Source organism: Homarus americanus, unplaced genomic scaffold (genome assembly GCF_018991925.1).
Source record: "Homarus americanus isolate GMGI-L3 unplaced genomic scaffold, GMGI_Hamer_2.0 scaffold51826, whole genome shotgun sequence".
NCBI classification, from domain to species: domain Eukaryota; kingdom Metazoa; phylum Arthropoda; class Malacostraca; order Decapoda; family Nephropidae; genus Homarus; species Homarus americanus.
Window position 1 is genome coordinate 4,635 of NW_024747794.1, and position 20,996 is coordinate 25,630.

General features: G+C 36.2%; 1 protein-coding gene across 1 annotated transcript in view; it reads right to left on the reverse strand.

Moving 5' to 3' along the window:
• Nucleotides 1–13,354: 13,354 nt before the first annotated feature.
• Nucleotides 13,355–20,996, reverse strand: part of LOC121879861 — a 44,638-nt gene continuing 36,996 nt past the window's right edge. Inside the window, exon 4 of the mRNA XM_042386648.1 lies at nucleotides 13,355–14,994. Coding sequence (XP_042242582.1) covers nucleotides 14,823–14,994 — 172 coding nt within the window. The 3' untranslated portion in view covers nucleotides 13,355–14,822. The remainder of the gene's footprint in view (nucleotides 14,995–20,996) is intronic.

Genomic DNA, 20,996 nt, shown 5'->3' on the forward strand with positions numbered 1-20,996 from the left:
AGCGATTACGGTAAAATCTTTTGAACGACGAAAGAGTCATTGTTTTCGTCACAATTTTATCCCACTTTCCACTGTAATACGTACGTCATTTCAGCAAAAATATTACATTTCCATATTTATTTCTGAGAATATATTCATTCAGGCACAGTTAAGGTAAAATATACTTGTGATGTAATATTTTAATGAAAATATTTATAAATAAGGTATCGTATTTTTCTTTTGTTTCAAATTTAATTAACAACGATTGATGTTTCAAATTTAATTCACAAAAATTTATGTATCTATAAATAAAATTTTAAAAAAGAATACTTTATGTTTTACATACTCCTGTGCATACCATACCATGCATTTGGCTACTTTGGGCTTGCTATGATGACGCAAGAGATCTGCCCTGGCAACTGTACCGACACTCACAGCGGGCGGTGCGTTGGTGCATCGTTTCCATTGTTTACTGGTAGTTACTGGTTAGTATTTTTCAACCTAACGAAACTATTACCCGTATAGAGGTCGACCCCCAACTTTTTGCCAAAAAATTTGGTCTTAAGAACTCGTGCTATACACGGGTATATACGGTAATTAGTGGTAGGACCGTGGGATTATGGCGAGTGTTTTACGATGTTCTCCATCACCACTAGTGACACACTAAACCACAGGATGTAGAGGTTCGGATTTTATACCCGGCGTTTAAGATGACTCCTAATTTAGGGCTGCTTTTTTTAAGGTTCAAATTCCGTCTTATACGCCGACATATACGGTAAGTGCATATTGATAACATACAGTGCAGAAATTATTATGAAACATGAAGAAGGCATTAGAACCAATGCACTCGGTAAGGATTATGGCATGTCATCATCGACTGCCTCTACAATCAGCTGTTTGATATGTACACACCTCAAAGTAAGTTAACATATAGTATTCTATTGTTTTTTATTTATTATTATACAGTATACTGTACAGTACAGTACTGTATTTAGTTTATATTTAATGTTTTGTTAATTCTATTGCCAGTATACAGTACTATATATGTACTTTTTCCATGAGTTGCAACCAATTACCCAATATCCCATTGAAATAATAGATTCAGTTAACAAAATTTTTGGTTAACGTACGACTCTGTGGAACCAATTGTGTTAGTTAATCAAGGGACAACTGTATTTTTTTTACTCCAAATACACGAATACAGGAAAAAAATTATTGGTGTTCCCAGTATCATATCTCAGATATTTTCAGCAGAATTTTATGAGCTTTACAACGGTTGCTTCAGAATTTTAATACGACAAATTGTGGGAAGGGTGGGAGAGGAAATAAAGAGATAAATGCGACCTATTGGCATGGCTGACGGGAGGGAACTGATGGACAGCAGAACTCCACCCATGTTTTGGTACTTTCCGGAAGCTTCCTTTGCAAGATCATGCAGTCAACTATAACACAAAAATTTTGTGCAATAACCTTGATTTTTTTTTTTTTTTTTTTTGCGAATTTTCAAGTTTAATGATGCGATTCGCATCATGATGTATGAGAGGGTTAAGCTAAGAAGTCACACTAAACAAAGTTTGCCACTATTAAAATCATGAAACCTTATTAATGCATCAGGTTAACTACTTCAACTATCGTTCTCCTCTAAACAGCTTATAAACTGGTAATATTTGAACGAGAAACTAAATATGAAATTATAATGAAGACACCATCAACACGTCAAGAGTTATTGGTTCAGACAATAACACCATTCATCTAAAGGTTAAGGCACCAACTAAAAATAAAGACTTACAATATATTACACTACCTCATGTCTGAAAACTTCCTCGATATTCCATAAAAATATATTACTGAATATAAAAAATCCTTTGCAAGATTATTTGTAGTTAGAAGTTTAATGATCCTATCATTTCTACAATGATTTTGTATCCTATGTAGAAATTGTCTAAAAGAATGCATTCACATGTATGGTTACATTAAAACACAATGCCCTTTTCATTCAGGAACCTATAATTGAAGCCAGTTAATGGACTTAAGTAATTTTAGAAGTACTGTATAACAACAGCTACATCATATACGGTGTTGCTCTCACCACACAGCTGAGGAAAACCTTTCATTATAAATTACTGCCACAGTCAGAGATAAGCAGATGAATGGTAAATACATCATAATACATTTTAAAACTTGTGCATGGGTGTGTCTGTGAGTGTTTTGTGGAGTACAGGTAATACTGAGTAGAAAACTTTTATTGAGAAGTACATTCATCCAATGTAATGAACTTTATACAATGGGTCAATATGCAATCAATCAGTTTTATGATGTAAAAAAATTAACACCATTTATCACTGCCATTAAAAAGTGATGTGCAATAACTCACAGTATCTGGAGATATGATGATGCAATATTGGAATATCGAAACACATGTGACCCATGCGGGAGCTTCTGCCAGTCACCGGTGATCACCAGGCTAAGCAGTTGAGCTGTCACATTGCCCAGAGGATGGTTTGCATGTAGAAGTTATTCTTTGTACATAATAATAACATATGTAAATGTGAGTAAATAAAAACAAAAATAATAAATAAAAGAAAAGAAAAATACTGTGTTGCCATTTGGCAATCATTTTCCCAAGACATGTGACACAAAACAGCTGAGAAATACCCCATGCCGCTCCTCGCTCCCCCTTCCCTGTTCAGTCAGCTAACTGCCAACCACATAAGAACTGTTTATTCTCTTTATATTTTTGATCTTATGATAATTTTTTCTTTTACTTTGCTTGCACATTCTGTATGAATGATTATATACGCATGTAACAGAGTATTATAAGAAAATTATGTTTACCTATCAAGAATTACGAGTTGAACAAAAACACACTTCACAGCTCAGCCTCACTTGCTCTGATTGATACTGGGTGGTGAGTCGGATACACAATTACATGACATCTCCATGGATATTATTCCTCATTATTTATTTTTATTTTATTATTTGATTTTTACACTATACCCTCATTAATTCAACATAAAGGAGGCTCTGGGCCACTTGAATTACAGAAAAACAGCGCAGAAACAATCAGCTGTTTAGGCTCGGTAAATGAGAGATTAGGGAATACACTTCGGAGCAATAACTCATCTGGGATTGAGCGTGTGATTTTGGGGGTAAATTTAATATTTTTCGATAATATTTTATTAACCCTGCACCAATTTAACCCAAATAATATGGGAATTAGGGTGAAATTGGATGCTCTCATTAAAAAAGGATCACGGGCTGCTGAGTGGGAAGTGGTGAGTTGTCCTCCCTCCCTCCCTCCCACTTCTGCTACCCCTACATACACACCCAAACATTGTATTGTGTCTTAATATAATTCATATTTTATTTGTATAATTCATTCATCTTAATCTATTTCATCATATATTTCTATAATAATGCAGTAATCAACTTTTTGGAACTGCACGGCAAATTCAGATTCATTCCGAATTCAAATTGTTTAATTAATAAAAAAAAAAAATTAAGCCTAAATTATAACCATCCGAATTAACGAGGGTACAGTGTACAGGTAACGAGAAAAAATAAATTAATAAAATTATGTACATCTTCCCCAAAATATATGTTGAAATACAAAAATAACCAACTCACAGCACGCACGTGGGTCACTTCACCACCATCACCAACACTCATCATCACCAACACTCATCATCACCAATACTCACCACCACTACCAACACTCCCCTCCCACTCACCCTCTTCCCCTCCCATGATTGCACACAAACTACTGTAGACGTAAGAACTGTTTTTATTATCTTTACATTTTTGACCTTATGATATTTATTTCTTTTATTATTTTTTGAAAATTGTGTGCATGTAACAGTGTAAAAGAAAATAATTAAAAGTGTGTATATCTACTCAAAATTAAGAGATGGAAAATAATAATAACACAGTTTCACCTGGTAGGAGGAGAGGTAAGGCAATGTAGCTACAGTGACATCTAACTTGGTGACCTGCCAAGTAGACTTGAGGGTAGGCTGTCACATTTCGAATAAATTTGTTTCTGATTAATTATAATTATTTGTGAGAGGATTTTCCATTATTATTTATTTGTATGTGTTTTGTGTATGTATGTGTCTACACATACATATATACAATACAGGTAAAGGAAATTACGGTCTCTAGAACAAATGGTTCCATGTCTCGGCGGCGAAAATGACGGCAACTTTAAAACTACCCGCAGGCATTTTTGGGTACATCCTGGGTGTCATCCGCGAATAATAGAGGACCACGAAATAAGAATCCGCATATTATCCAGGAATACTGCACATATTTATACTGCTGTGAGATGTTCCTTGCTTTAATGAGTACACACACTACAAGAATTTTGAAACAATCCTGTAGTGTGTGCAGATATACTGCAGAGTGCTGTATACCATTCAGAGTAAGAGTTTTAGTATGTCTATGAGTATAAGTAGTTTGTAAGTACAGTAAAGCCTCAAATAATGATGGTAATGTGTCCTCCAATATTGCAGTGCAAGGTGAATCATCGAATCATTAATTACCATTAAAATAAAACAATAATAATGAGACGCGTTCCCTAGAATGACCTTTTCATAACTTTTGTGTGGCTTTTTACCCTATTTTCCCCCAAAACTATACAATTAATGAAAAATGCAAACTATATTCTTGAAAAAAAATTATGAATGCACCTTATACAATAGAAATCAATAATAATAATGTCACACAAGAGGATATAAGACGCCATTGTTGTTGTTAGCGTTTACACGCATAATGTCAGTTATCCATCTGAAACTGAAGAAAATAAGACCCTGGTTGTTGCTGCAGTAAAATTAATTGAATATTAAACTTTTAAAATTATTGAATAGTATACACTTCTTGATATTTACTAAAATAGTAAGGAATTTAAGCCCTAGAACCGATTAATGTATTGGCAGACTGATACTAAAGCTGGTTGCCCAGTCAGTGCAAGCGAAAACATGTTGAGGTCGGTTCGTAAGAACTTCGTTAACCGAATTTTTGTTTGTGAACCGAATTGAAGATCCTTATGGAAGGCAGTTCGTTAACCAAAATTTCGTTAACCGAGGCGTTCGTTAAACGAGGGGTCACTGTATTGTTTCTCACTCTTGATTTTTTTTCATTTCTTTATGGTTCTTTATTTTTATTTTTATTATTATTATCACCCCCCCAGGCCCCGATGTGGGTCAGTGACCTGTGCCCGGGTGGGCTAATCCCCGTATTTTTTTTTCGGGGTCCGGGATCGGCGGTTAATCCAAAAGTCGGTTAACCGAGGGTCGGTTAATTGAGGTTTTACTGCACTTCAATTATGTTAAATAATTGTTAAAATGACTAAACACTTTAATATAAGACTTGGAAAATTATTGAATAGTACAACCTTCTTGATATTTACTCAAATGGTAATGAATTTAAGCCCTAAAACCGATTACAGTATTGGCGGACTAATACTACACCTGGTGAGCAGGCGAAAGCGGGCGAAAACATGTTGGGAAAAATTTGTAAGGAATTCGTGAACCGAATTGAATATTCTTATGGAAGGTAATTCGTTAACCGAAATTTCGTTAACCGAGGCGTTCGTTAACCGAGGGATCACTGTATCTAATAACACTGTCCTGAACAGAACAGAAAAAATTACAAAATGACCTGTAATTTATGTTTTATTCCTACACATATGTTATAAATACATTTGTTGTGATTGTTTTACTAGTCTCTTCTGTTTATATTACAAATAATACAGCTCCTCCCGACTTACGACCTGCCTCAGTCGTACCAAAATTTGGTCAAATTACGTATATTCGAGTCCCAAAGTCAGTACACAGACAAAATTTTCGTTTGTAATTGACTTTAAAATGGCTGGCAAGCTTAAAAGTGAGCTTAAAAGTGAGTGTTTTGTGGTGCTGAGAAGAAAAAGAGACACCCATTTTCGATTTTCTATTATTATTTAAGCATTTCCGACACGACCATTTAGATTTACGACCTGGATGTCGGTCCCTAATGCCATCGTAAGTCGGGGAGGAGCTGTATATTGTATCCAATGGTAGTAAACTTGTTGCCGAATGGGATTTCAGTTATCGTACAGCTCCATCCTCCTCCCCCCCCCACTTTTTCTCTTACCCTACTTTTTTTTTTACTGTTTGGATTAGTAAAGGAAGGAAGAGGAGTAAATAGAAGAATAAAGAAGGGGAAACAGAAAATAGTTAGAGATAACAGATGGGAGGAGCTGAGTTTCATCATGCGTCTGGACGCTCAGTTTCAACGTTACCAGACCATTTTTGGACCTTATAGCTACAGTGTGTACAGTATACTTATTCCTGTGGCCGACTGTACAAAAGATTCATTATTGTTTATTACTGAATATGTATTTGATTGAATTAAGGTTTATATATGCGAAATGAACAATGTAATTCATTAATAATACGTAGAATATTAAAACACACAGGAGGAGATGAGTCCGCGACGATGGTTCTACATAAGAAACTGAAGAAAATAAGACCCTGGTTGTAGTTGTAGCAAAAATAATGTAATAAAATTAATATATATGTTTTAAGTAATGTTATTTAATGTTAATAAATGGAACAAGAGACGTAGGTAGCCATTAATGATAAAGAAAAAACGAAATGGATTGCGAACGCCATCCTATGCAAGTGAGTATAGGTGAGGACATCGTCATTTCTCTACATAAGAATATGAAAGCAACACTTATACTGTTCATATATGTTTTAAATAATACTTAATAATATAAAATAAAAATTCTTCTCACCAATGGTGGTAAAGTCTAAAACATAAGGACAGCCAATGTTGACGTGTGAGTTTTTACTGGGCGAAGTCATCAGGTTTAACTCGTGCTGTGAAGCTGTAGGTACAACTCTGGCAGAAGCTAAAGCTTTCCATAAGATGCCATAGCTGTTGCTGAAACTGTTACTGAACCTGAAGTTTTGCCGAAGCTGCTTATGATGCTGAATTTGATGGATTAGGCCTTCGAATGATAAAGTTGTCGAAAGAACATTTTACAGCCACTTTCTTTTCTTATTATACATCTTTATGTAAAGGTCATATACATCTTTCACATCCTTATAAATTTGAATTCTTTGTTCTGTTAATGGATCCACTTCAGAAAATATGTTCATTGGTTGCTCCATGTAATATCAACAGACCTCTCACCCTTTTCAAATCGTTTTAACATATACTACAGGCATCCCCCGCATTACGGAAGCCCGGGTTACGGAATTTCGCTCTTACGGAATTTGTAAATTATGAACAATAATTTCGCGTTACGGCCCGTAAATGCCCTTACGGAAATTGGGGTAAATTTTAACAAACACAAGGCCTCACACATGCCATTCAGACTGATAGACTTGACAAGTTTTACCAACCGTAAAGACAGTTGAAGCTTTAAATACCACTCACAATGGATCTTGAATATTCCAACTGTAATCAGACATACCTAAGTTGCCTCAACAATTGCAACCCCAGTTGCAATATCAAATTCTGTGTCACCACTAAGAAATAACAAAGTATCTGGTGTACTCTAAGATTAAGAGAAAATGGATGACTCAGGAGTGCTGAAGTGAAAGAAAACGGACTCCTATGATGGGGAACTCAAATAAACATACACATAGCTGTATAATGCAATATTATGCAATATTAACCCCAAAATTGGTGTTTTAAGAAGGTATATCATAAATTATTTAATGTACTGTATTGTATGTGTTTATAAATGTTTATTTTCATTAATAAAAGTGCTTGAATTACTTTTTTGGGGCCGAAAAAATTCCTTAGGAACGCATCTCCAGTTTTATAATGGAAGTCAATGGGAAAATAGGTTACGCGTTACGGAATTTCGCGATACGGCCAATTTTCCGGGAACGGAACCCTTCCGTAACGCGGGGGATACCTGTATAGTTTCTCGGCTAAGCTTATACACCTTCTTTTAGCTTTTGAGCCAGCACTTCCATCACTTGCTCCTGTTGAATAGGAATGCAAAAATGCAGTAAGAAATTGGAGAATGTTTTTCTCCTTTTCCTGCTTAGATGCGTGAAAACATAAGGACCGCCAAGCTCTAACTCGTTTACCAGTGATGCCGGTGTCACCATTCACAAGCCCGGCAGCCTCTACGCGCAAGGCATTTTTTTTTAATAATTATCGGGATTTAGTTATTATTTATATGAAAATGTAATTTTACTTTACTTTTTATTCTATTTTCGTCATAAATAAGATGAAAATAGTGGTGTAAATTGAATTGGGTCCTAAATTAACCAGGGTCTTAAATATGAATCGTCGTTAGTAGAACCGACATTATCGGAGGCTTTCCTGTATTATAAGTGAGCACACGAGCCAGTACAGGTATTCATGCCTCCACACAACTGTCTCGACGTTGCTACATGTTATGTCAACAAATAAAAATCATGTAAAGAATGTTTTTTGTTTTTCATACATCCTTCATGTAAAAATATATATTATATGGGTAATTGAATAAGATAAAAAAAAGTGGACAAAAGAACTTATGGAAATATGGAGGTGGGAAATGAAGGTGTGTGAGTACAATGGGTCAGACAGCCAGCAAGTGCACCATGCGGCAGACCCATCTGGATGATACATCATTGCGCAAGACCTTTAAATTGATTTAAGATTTATTTTCACTATTTTTCCCTTTTTTGTAGGTGATTTGGGACCTATCTAGAGTGGTTTTGAAACTTGAATTTTTTGTGACCAGGGGGCGAGCATGAGGGGTCTGGTACTGCAACCAGTGAAGAGTTAATAATACAAATATGATCGATCACTTGGCGATGGCTTTTTGAAGTCCCTAACCCCATCGTATAATGGCCATTGCATGTAAATCAAAATAAAGAAAAAAATAGATAGACAAGTGATAATACTGTATTCACTGACTTCACAAAAGTAAATGGTTAATAAGAAATAGGTGGTGGCAAATGTCAAAATAGACAATACAGAGGATAAAACTTGATGGTTATAGTGAAGAGCTTTCCTGGAGAGGGGCTGAAGAACCAGAACAAGACAACACATTTTGTTATATTCCAATGGGAATAAGCAACAGAGGTGTATAGTAAGACTGGAAAACAATGAAATTCTGGTGATAGTGGGGATTAAGGATGCTATTGCATGTAGGTATCAATGCCCTTGATGATCAAGGAAAATAACATTAGGTTGCGTAACTCGGGAGGGAGAAGTTAGGGAGATTTTACAATTAAATTATGCAATGTTCATTCTTACTGTGAACTGAGGAAGGGAAGCAAAAATATGTGAATGACGAAACTTATGATAGCCTAAGATTATTGCAGTTAAGAAGTAGGAATATTTAACCTACCTCGATGCTTTACAATAACACATGAATGAATATACAGTAATAAAAGCTGATGGTGCAAAGTGTAAAAACCTATTTCATGGCCTAAGATATTAAGGAAAATGAACAATAAGAGAAATAAGGATATTAACGGGTGAATCAAAGCATAAAGGAAATGGATGAAAAAGTGAAGGAAGCATTAAACGAGTGTGGGTTAAGGAAAAGAATCTGCAAGGAAATATTAAAAAAAAAAAAAGATTTCTGCTTAAGAAATTTCTGTTCTACAAATTTAAAGCCAAAAGCAGATAGTAAATTTGGTCAGGTATAAATCTTGCTGAACTTAAAACTACCCTCCTACACCTCCCCTGAAAAATTCAGGTGACAGACAGCTGATCATTGAAGGAAAATTTAAAGGGTTCTAAAGAAACACAAAATAGGTAGGAGCCAGCGATCTCTATTTAAAATAAAAAAAAATAAAATAAATAATGGGAGGTCAAACTTTACAGTCTCCACTATAAGATTCTTAATGCCATAGGGAGATAGAGGATATATATCCAAGCATAAGAAAACCAATATTGGATCTCTCAAAACTCTTGCAAAACATATAACATCATATTTATGCTGGCAGTGCTGTCCTGGATTTTCCAAAAAATACTATAATGCGATATGTTATGATGGCTCTCCTTTTGGTATTACACCAACATATAATGTTCATAAATGCACAAAAAGGTGTTCAGCGTGTGGCAGTTATAACCAAATATTTTTTATATGTTTTTGTTATTTTAATTTTACAGGTATAAATGCAGCAACAAGATCACAATTTGAAGAAAAAATGGAGAGTAAATATTAACTGTTCTACAATACCAGCTGTGTGATGCTACATGCATGCTGAAGACCTTAGCATTAAGAATATTTCCTTTTTTTTTCTAGCATACATCAAATATTTACTAATAATAATTCATATGCCTTCTATATTTTCAGAAAAAAGAGTACCGGTAGTGGTAACTCGCTGCAAGTGGTGGGTAGTAGGATCTGCAGACAAACACTAACATGGAATGTTAAGATGATTGCTATGATGAGACTTTCACCAAGCTGATGTTTGAAATAACTGATCGTATATTAAGGGAATGACCAAATTTCTATATTACTCGGCTGCGTAACAGATTCCAAGAAATCCTTCAAGAGAACGAGAATTCATACAAAACTGATAGGCTTCGTAAGTGACTGGCTGATCACTGTGGGAGTGAGATTCAGAAAGTGCCTCAAAGAGGAAGGGCAAGCTTGGTTGCTCATCCAAGATAACCATGTTGGAAATACGTTCACTTGCAGCTCAAGCTGACTGCAGCAAAAGTTGGACAAATCAAAATTGGAAACAGAATCTGATGACAGTGAAAATGAACATAACCCAGTCCCAAGGTCAGAAACAGATACATTTTGTTTGGCAAAACATCAAATATGTCAGTAATGGGGAAAAAACGAAAGTACAACTGAATGCAATAACTAAGCCTACATATAAGAACCAAAAAGACATGAAGGTCATTGAATGTGTAAGCTCAATGCAGCACATACCACTGGTAAATGTTGGCAGAAATTCTGCTGAGTTAAAGATATCTTAATGAAGCTGCTTCTACCAGTATCCTGGATGACCTTTATAATTACCTTGCCTGGATAATGAATGATGCAAATATTGTGCAAGTGGCTTTGCCAGAAAGCCACCACCACAAAATTTTAAATGTGGTACAGTATCTCATGAATCAAACTACAAATCTGCTTAAGCCAAAGCAAGTGGGGCTAGTACTACACATACTAAAATTAACAGGCAGCAAGCACTTGGTGACTATTCTAAACAAATTCAGACATACAGCAGTTAGTTATGATGATGTCCAGAGGTACATCTCCACAGAGGCTCAATGTGTTGATAATAATCAAACAAGAGCTGGTGGACCTTTTTTCCTATTTGGAATTTGGGGTATATCAGTGATTCCTGTATTTCATGTACAGATGTCATTGTACAAACTGTTTATTCAGTGCTACAATTGTTTTGATATGTTTTACAAAAGTGCAGTTTTTGTTGTCTCGATTAAGATTAAAGCTGCTATTTGAGATGCTTTGCAAGAGTTTCAGTGTGTCCAACATTGCTTTCCTAGACCCTAAGATAATTCTCTCAATAACTGTCAATACCAATATTTTATATAATGCTGGGCAATTTTCCTCAAAATTCCGATCCATGGCCTCACTACTAAAATAATGAGAGAACATCCATTATTGCATTACAGTACATAAAAATGGATAAAAAGAAGTTTTTACTAGCTATCAACTTTAAATTCATCGAAGGAGAATGTTAAAAACACCTTTGCAGGTGTTAAAAGGAGAGGAATTCAAGAAGAAAATTGAGTGGTAGCAAGGGAGGAGTGGCTAGTAGAGGAGAGGAACTCAAAGAGGATAGAGTATGGTGGAGAGTGCACATATAGTACATATACAGTACTTGTATATGTACAAGCATGCATGCTTGTGTGTATGTGGGTACAGTATATGAATGCATGTGTCTGGGTATGTATGTGCTTTCACATGAATATGCATGTGTGCTTCTTCTGGCATATGCATGTATATTTATATGTGCATATGCATACAGGACGCTTGTAAGCATGTCCAAGTTCATTTATACATTTTATCAGAAAGATACATCTGTGACGTGTAAAGGCCAACCATTACAAATTAAACATATTGTATAAAAAATTCTTAGTCATTGAAATGATTTCCACAGCTTCTGACTCCAGCACAATAATACCTCAAGAGCAATGAACATTTTACTTAATCTGGAATTAAGCAAACCTTGAAGTAAGCTTAATCTGGAACTAAGCAATCCTTGAAGTAAGCTTAATCTGGAACTAAGCTTAATCTGGAACTAAGCAATCCTTGACTTAAGCTATCAAATCATCTAATTCCTATGTAGATGAATTACTTACCTCTCATACTCCCCACAACTATTAGAAAATACACCAGATAATACAACTCTGACAATCGTACAAGTCAAGGTATGAATATGTTTTGGGTATTGATAAATATTGCCAATTTTTCTTTCTAAGCTATGATACAGGGGGTCCCCGACTTACAAACATCCGACTTATGAATGGGGTTAAACTTGAAATTTATAGTATTTTATTTACCTTATGACTTATTTTTTTACATTCATTTACTGTATTTTGTCATTCTATTTCTTCTTTTGTCTTAAATTAAGTGATTATAGATGTATATAAGGACTTACACTATGATACAGTAGGATTTTAAACATTGTTCTGTAAGTGCGGTATGCACATAGCATGTGTTCCAACTTACAGTACGTACAAATCCGACTTAAGAACATCCTCAGGAATGGAACCCGTTCGTAACCCGGGGTCCCCCTGTACTGACTATTCTAACTCTTTCTACCAGGTAAAACTTACACTAAAGAAAGGCCTGGTACAACAGGCTTGGTGTAATTTAGCATGGCACAAGCATATAAATATTTCTGATACAGCACAATGGATAACTTTTGGTGGAGAGTAACTTACACTCATATTCTCATTCAATTGCATAAAAGTAATTGCAACCTATAATGGCAATATACCCAGTCATAATGTTTTACCATGCTGTAAGACAAGATTATAAAATATAAAACTTTTCGAAATGGGGTTCCTGATATCTGTGGAGCAAAATACATCGATTGAATTACATGTGTTGTAAGCAATGGACTCATGCATGCATCACTTCTCTCCCTATGGTAATAATTCCTTTCATTTTATGTTACAAGAGAGTTTCAAGTTCTGGTACAAAAATTTTTCAACAGCTTCATAAACTGTTAACTACAAAACTGGTAAAAGGGTTCCTATCCATAAAGGCAATAAAGGTTATTCATATACAGCTGTACTACAGTCAACCCTCACTTTACGCGGTTAATTCAACCCACAGGGTACCGCGGAAAGTGAGAAATGTGTAAAGTGAACAACATAACATATGGGATTAATTGAAATAGAGACCGGGCCGATCCCCAAACTCCACTTTTTGACGACACACAACTATGTTGCAGTAAAAATATTATCTTAACTTTATGATGGTATGCACACACAATTAATAATTAAGAGAAATATCAATAATATTAGGTTTTTTAACACTTACATTAGTAGAAAAGATGGCTGGGCACACGAGGATGGGCGGTGGTTCCGATGGAGAGGGCAGATTATTGGCTCTCACCTGTATCACTTGTATCACTATCCACCACAGAGGCTTGCAGGGCCTCTTTGTCAAACCCCTCAAAGTCCATACAAGTCCATATCCTCACTATAATTATCACTATCACTGACTTTGGCCGGCTGTGGTGGGTGGCGGGTGAAGAACTCGGTAATGTTTTGATGATTGGGAGACCTTGTGCGCAACATGCTCGCGCCGCTTACACAACATGGCGGATGGCGGGAGAGGGCGGGAGAGATGGCAGGAGGTTTGGATCCAAAAATGGCGCGGCTCGCCAGCCTCTCTCCGCGTAAAGGGGTACACGCACCGCGGAATGTGAGCATTCCTGTTTCGGCAGGGTACCGCGTAAACCTGGAAACGCGGAATGTGGGACAGCGTAAAGCGAGGGTTAACTGTATATTGATTTTGGTTGACTATATGTAAACTTCAAAAGAAACCATGTTATTTTCCCAAATAAATGATAAATGAATATCTTAGACCCAGCAAACTAATTGAGAGCTATATTCACTATTGTATTTGTTATTTCAATAATAATAAATGGTGTGTAAATCTCAACTCTTTATACTGTACATGTGACACACCATTTTTGACAATCATTGTTAACTATGACATGTTTCTAAATCCAAGTACTTCTCTGCATAGCTACAATTAAACTATCATGCTGTACTTAAAGTTAATTCCTTAAAATGAATCTTATCAATCTATAAAAGTCAATTTTCAGATCCTGCCAATCTTTGAGACCCTGTCAACTCATCTAAATGAGAATTTTATTTCCCAAATAAACTAAATAATACACTTAGAAAGTCATTTAACTGCTAAATATTTTTTTAAAAAGTGGGAAAGAAAAACTAAAAAGCCTAAGAAAATGTAAATCCTTAACCTTATTTCTCTGTAATGAGGTGGTGATATTTTGAAATACTCCCAAAACAAGACAATACGAAACCGATTAAAAAAAAACCCACAATGCATTTAATATATACAGGAACTACAGTGGAACTGAAGTACAGTACGTATTTAGCTGCTACAATATTCAAGAATTTTCCATTATAATAGGCATTCAAGTCTTATTCAATACAAATTAGTAAATGATTGACTGGATTTAGAGTATTAATGTTATAATTAAACTTAATATAACAAAATCAGCTTCAAAATCTTAACATAAATAAATGATACAAAATCATCACATTTCTTTGTCCAGTACAATTAAGTAACCTCTAAAGACAGTGTACCAATATCACCTGTTAGCCAGGAACAAATGAAAGGAAATCCTGAGCAAACCCTTCCCACCAGCTGCAGACGGCTAGCTAGATCCATAGGTATTAAGCAGAGCTGCATCCACTGGTTCTAAGCATGATGGGCAGGTAAATGAGCGCATTAACCAGTCATCAATGCACTCTGTATGGTAAGTATGCATACATGGCAGATACCGTACTCGGTCTCCCACTGTGAAGTCTATCATACAGATCACACATCTGAAATATAAAAAAAATCTTAAATTACTGGTAATCAAACTTACACAGTGAGGTAAGTGACAATACAGAAAAAAATTAATACAGTATGTCAAGAATTTTGAGCATCATATTTAATATTAACAAAAGGATGTTATTAGGTAAATTTTAGAAGCATAACAAGGGCACTGAAAGAAAGAACACAAAGAAATGGAATGAATGAGTGTCAGAACTAAGAGATATGAGGAACAGATTTGGATGTTTTGTTCTGTTCCTGAACACCAATACCACTTTTTTAAAGTAAGAAAAAGAGAGATGCATTTGACAACAGTGACCTGTAATACAGTATGATTCAGTTAAAACTGCTGACCGATGGTCCAGCACTTTATCTTCCAAATTTTAAGAAAACAAAAAGGTATACAGTACAGCATATTAGATAAGAATAAATAAGAAATTACACATGAAATCCAATTTTCTAAAGAACATAAATAAGGTAACTCATGTACTTGTGTCTACAAGCTTGCACGTGAAACTTCAGTGTTCCTGGAACCCCCACTTGTGCTTCTGGGCTATACTCCATAAATCCAATAAAACTAGAAATGTTGAGATAGTATCACATCCAGTTCAAGTACAGCTATAAATACAAGGTAACACTGATGAATCAGCTGCTAAATTGCATATACCCAGTGAAATCTCCATTAGTTGGAACAATTGGTGCAGAGCACTTCCGGGAAGGATAGATTTCAGGGTAACAAGAAGACTCTCAAAGCCAGAAATAATCCCTCATGCCCAGAATTATCTGGAATTTTTGGGGTAACAGGAAATATTCTTTTAAGAAGTTCCAAAAATTGCCCATTGCATCTTCTCTCGAACCTGTATAAAATCCCCCATCCCCGGAATTTTTTCGGACCCCAGAATATTCTGGGAATTTTCCAGAATGATGCATTATTTCATGTATCAAAGCTAGAAAAGAAAAACCCCCCCATCCCCGGAATTTTAAAAAAATTTCCAGATACAGGTTGTACCTCTCTAGTCCGGCATTCTGTGGTCCGGAAACTCCCGTGGTCCGGAACGATTTTAGTTTGTCCATTAGGTAGATAGGCAGCTTTTTTTTTTTTTTTTTTTTTTTTTTTTTTTTTTTTTTTTTTTTTTTTTTTTACTTATCTGAATTATTATTATTATTACAGGAGTATTAAATTTTTGCCCCTCAGGCCCCAATGTGGGTCAGTGACCTATGCCCGGGTGGGCTAATCCCCTTAAAAAAAAAGCCGCGGGAAATTAAGGTTTGTTTACATCCGGCAGTTCGGCTGCTCTCTCTCTCTCTCTGCTTGTCTATACAGAGTACAACATTTAACCCTTCAATATATATGAGCAGTAAATAAGTGTTGCTTTCATATTCTTATGTAGAGTAATGACGATATATTTTCACATGTGCGCACTTACATACGAGCAGTCTCACTTTTTTTTTACCATTAATGGTTTGCTACTTATATTGTTCCATTTATTAACATTAAATAACATTACAGGTACTTCAAGCAACCATATTCATTTTTTTACATTAATTTTACTACAGCTAAACTCAGGGTCTTATTTTCTTCAGTTTTATATGTAGAACCAATCAGTCACTGGTTTCGTAAGCTTTAACATAAACAATGCCGGCAGCCATCTCGTCTCCTCTAATATTCCACGTATTATTAATAAATTGTATTGTTAATTTTGCATACACGTACAGTAATTCAATAAAAACAAATTCAGAAACATTAATTAAAATATATATATGAACAGTAAATAAGTGTTGCTTTCATATTCTTATGTAAAGTAATGATGATACGTTTTCACGTGTGAGCACTTACATATGCGATCTCTCTTTTTTCTTTACCATTATCGTTAGCTACTTCTATTGTTCCATTTATTAACATTAAATAACATTACTTAAAACAACCATATTAATTTTACTACAGCTACAACCAAGGTCTTATTTTCTTCAGTTTTATATGTAGAACCAGTCAGTCACTGGTTTTGTAATCAACGAATACAATGCTGTGTCATTTCCTCGTGTGTTTTAATATTCTACGTATTATTAATGAATTGTATTGCTCATTTTGCACACATAAACATTAATTCAATAAAAAAGACATTCAGTAATAAACAATAATGAATCTTTTGTACATAAGAGAAATGACGCTGTTTACACAATTATGCACATCGTCTGCACGTTGGCGGGCCGTTCAAACCCGTCGAAATTCAAGTTTCCGCCATCAAAATTTTTATATATTTATTTTTTTGTGTGTTCCAATAAAATACTGTACGTTAAGAATTAAAAACTCGCGAAATTTGAGAAGCTACTATACGACATTTAACCCTTCAATATGTCTTCAAAGAGACCATGATGCAGAGAAAGTGGTGCTAGTGCTTCCAGGCTTAAGCACAAGTCACTATCTATCCAGGAAAAGGGTGAATTTCCATGGTCCGGCAATTTCCATGGTCCGGCACCGGTCAGGTCCCGAGGTTGCCGGACTAGAGAGGTACAACCTGTACCAGAAAAATTTTCCCAGAATTTCCGGAAAATGCCCGTGATTTTCATCTCTCAAACTCAAAATAAAAATTCACTATCCCTGGAATTTTCTAGGTACACTATGGTCTGGATTTACGCGGTTTTTGTTAACGCGTTTGGTCATTTACGCGGTGCCTTGCCAGAATTGAAATGCTTTAATTACGCGGTAAATTTGGTCATTTACGCGGCAAGCGACTGGAGAGGTCCAGACCACCGCGCCATTTTTTACTCACACGGTCCATTCTTGACCACACGCGGGAAGAGGCTTGGTGAGTGGTGCGCATTAGGTCGCTCTTACATTATTGCTGACGTCATATGACGTATCGGACTGTGATTGGGCCATGCATCCTTACCACCCATGCATTCCCTCCGCCGCTAGCTGTGATTGTTCTACTGTAACATGACGTGCTGACCTAGCCGGGACTGTCTCATTGTTCTCAGCCCGCGTATACAGTTCTCTCTTGTGCCCACTATTCCCCTCACAACTCACAATGGCTTCCGCAGGACCCCCACCACCAGAGAAAAACATTGAATTACCTGGACCAAGCCATGATAATGTGAAGGAAATCATCGAGTTGGGGGAGAAAATTAAGCTCATCCTTGACAAAGACACAGTCAAGCATCGGTATGAAGTGTCTAATAACCATCTGACGAAAGTTATGGAGCCGTATATCCAGATCTATCTTGACAACATCAATGCTAGTCGTCAATGTAGTATTGAGGACTTCCTCGCCCGCAACCCACCACAACCACAGCCAGCCCATGTCACTGACAGTGATAGTGAGGATATGGACTTTGAGGGGTTTGTCTGGGAGGCCCTGCAAACCTCTGTGAGTAGTGAAAGTGAATCACCGGAGGGCAACTAATCTGCCCTCTGCCTTGGAACCAGCCGCCATCCACGTGTGCCGACCCAGCTTTTCTACTAACGTAAGTGTTAAAAAACCTAATATTATTGACATTTCTCTTAATCAATAATTGTGTGTGCATACCATCATAAAATTAAGATGTTAATTTTACTACAACGTATGTATTGTGTCGGAAAAAGTGGAGTTTGGGGGTCGGCCCAGTCTCTATTTCAATTAATCCCATATGTTGTTATTTCATTAACGTTTTTCTGGTTTTACGCGGACCTCCATGGGTTCAATTGACTGCGTAAATCCAGACTATACTGTACAGTCATTTCTGCTACAACGCGATAGTTACATTCTTGTAAAACCTCGTGCTATAGAAGTTTGCACAATAAAAATACAGGGCTTATGAAGAAATTAGAGTTTGGTGCAGATTATTTTGGCTGTGATCTCACAGATTTGCTAGCACTCAAGCTTGTTCCAGCAATAGTGTTATAGCCTTTCTTTTACGTTTACCACCGGCAATTCGATCACCAGAATGCTTCTTGGAAACATTCTTCTTACCTTGTCTTTACATATTCATTGCTAACACAAAAAAATTGGAGAAAACGGCAAAAATCACGGACACTTCACAGAGCAATCGACAGAACCATACGACTTAACTGATCACGTGATGTAAACAGAGAGCACTGGTGTAAACCGTTATTAGTCCTTACTGCGAAACATTATTTTTACTTAATCTTTTCATACAGTATTTATGGGTAACAGCTAAATTTGAAAAAAAAAAAAAAAGTAAATAAAAATAAAAATTTACAGAGTACCTCTCAAAAAACACTTCACAAACAAAAGACACGAATCAATTGAACATGTGATGTCGAAGGTGAACTGTAAACATTGCATAACCCCGCGCCACGCCACACTTAAAACGGTGAGGATGGAATCATGTTATAGTCAACATTCGTATGCAAAAGTTCGCGCTTAACAAACAGCATTCCCCTATTCATCAATAGTGTTATCACCAATTCGCGTTGACAAAACAGGCGTTGTAGCAGAAATGACTGTACCTGTACTGGGCAAATTATCTCAGACATTTCCAGAAAATGTGACCCTTGGAAAATCGTTTACAAAAATTTTATGGAAAATTACGGCTTTGGGAAAATTTTTTTGAGGGGTATATCTTGTGGAAAATTCCGAGAAAATTTCCCGGCACCTGGAAAATTCTGGAGAGGGGTAATTTTTTCCGGCTTTGAGAGATGAAATAAAGTATCATTCTGGAGAATTAGGGGAATGGGGGATTTTCTTCCAGGTTCAAGATATGATGTAATGCACAATTTCTGGAACTTCTTAGAAAATTTTCCTGGTACCCGGAAAATTCAAGGGATGAGGGGAGTTTTACCGGCTTTTGAGAAAGTCGTCTCGTTACCTGGAATTCTCTCATTCCCAGAAGTGCTCTGCACCAAATGTTCTGGCTAACAGAGATATTACAATACATAATTACTCAAGTGGGATGTAAAACAAGCCCCAGACTCAATCAATCTTCTGTTCCTAGCTCTTCAGCATCCCTAGGAATGAATTTAATTTGACTAATCCATGCCCATTATAAAATAAGATTTCAAGAACAATTCCTCATATTATAACTGACAGTGGATCAAATAACTCATGTACAGTATGCCAAGGCAATTAGTACTGATAGAAAAAAATAAGCAAGAACTAAAAGCAAAGTGACACACAATCTTTATTCTGGGAATCAGGTTCAAGAACACCACACTTGACTTAGCAGAATATAAAGTACAATGCTGACAATTCTTGCAAGATAGCTATTAATTTGAATATAAACATCCCATAGTTTGCACTAGACATTAAATTTTTAGTAATTAACTTAGTACATTTGAGTACAGGTTCTGATAATTTATGTGGTTGCTCAGCAATTGTGGTTGCAGGTGCAAAGCTTTGTGACATCAGTAGTGTAATACATCTCCATATGCTCTGGTGTTTGATTAGTTGTCTAAGTGCAAAAGTAGCCAAGTCGAGCTATCATGTAACAATGGTTTAGTAGTGCCGTTAATGTGTGTGCTGTGTAAGTGTCTTAGCATGTCACCTCGCCACCTGACTCTGTCATCTCACCCTTTGCCTCACTGCTCAGATTGGAATTACTTTGATTTATTACTGTATTATTTTACGTTTTTAGTACAGTTAACCCTCACTTTACGCGGTTAATGTAACCCGGAGGGTCCCGCGTAAAGTGAGAAACGCGTAAAGTGAATAACATAACATATGGGATTAATTGAAATGGAGTCCGGGCCGATCCCCAAACTCCACTTTTTGACGACACACAACTATGTTGTAGTAAAAATATTATCTTAACTTTATGATGGTATGCACACACAATTAATAATTAAGAGAAATATCAATAATATTAGGTTTTTTAACACTTACATTAGTAGAAAAAATGGCTGGGCACACGGGGATGGGCGGTTGGTTCCGAGGCAGAGGGCAGATTATTGGCCCTCACCTGTGTCACTTGTATCAATTGTATCACTATCCACCACAGAGGCTTGCAGGGCCTCTTTGTCAAACTCCCCAAAGTCCATATAAGTCCATATCCTCACCATAATTATCACTAT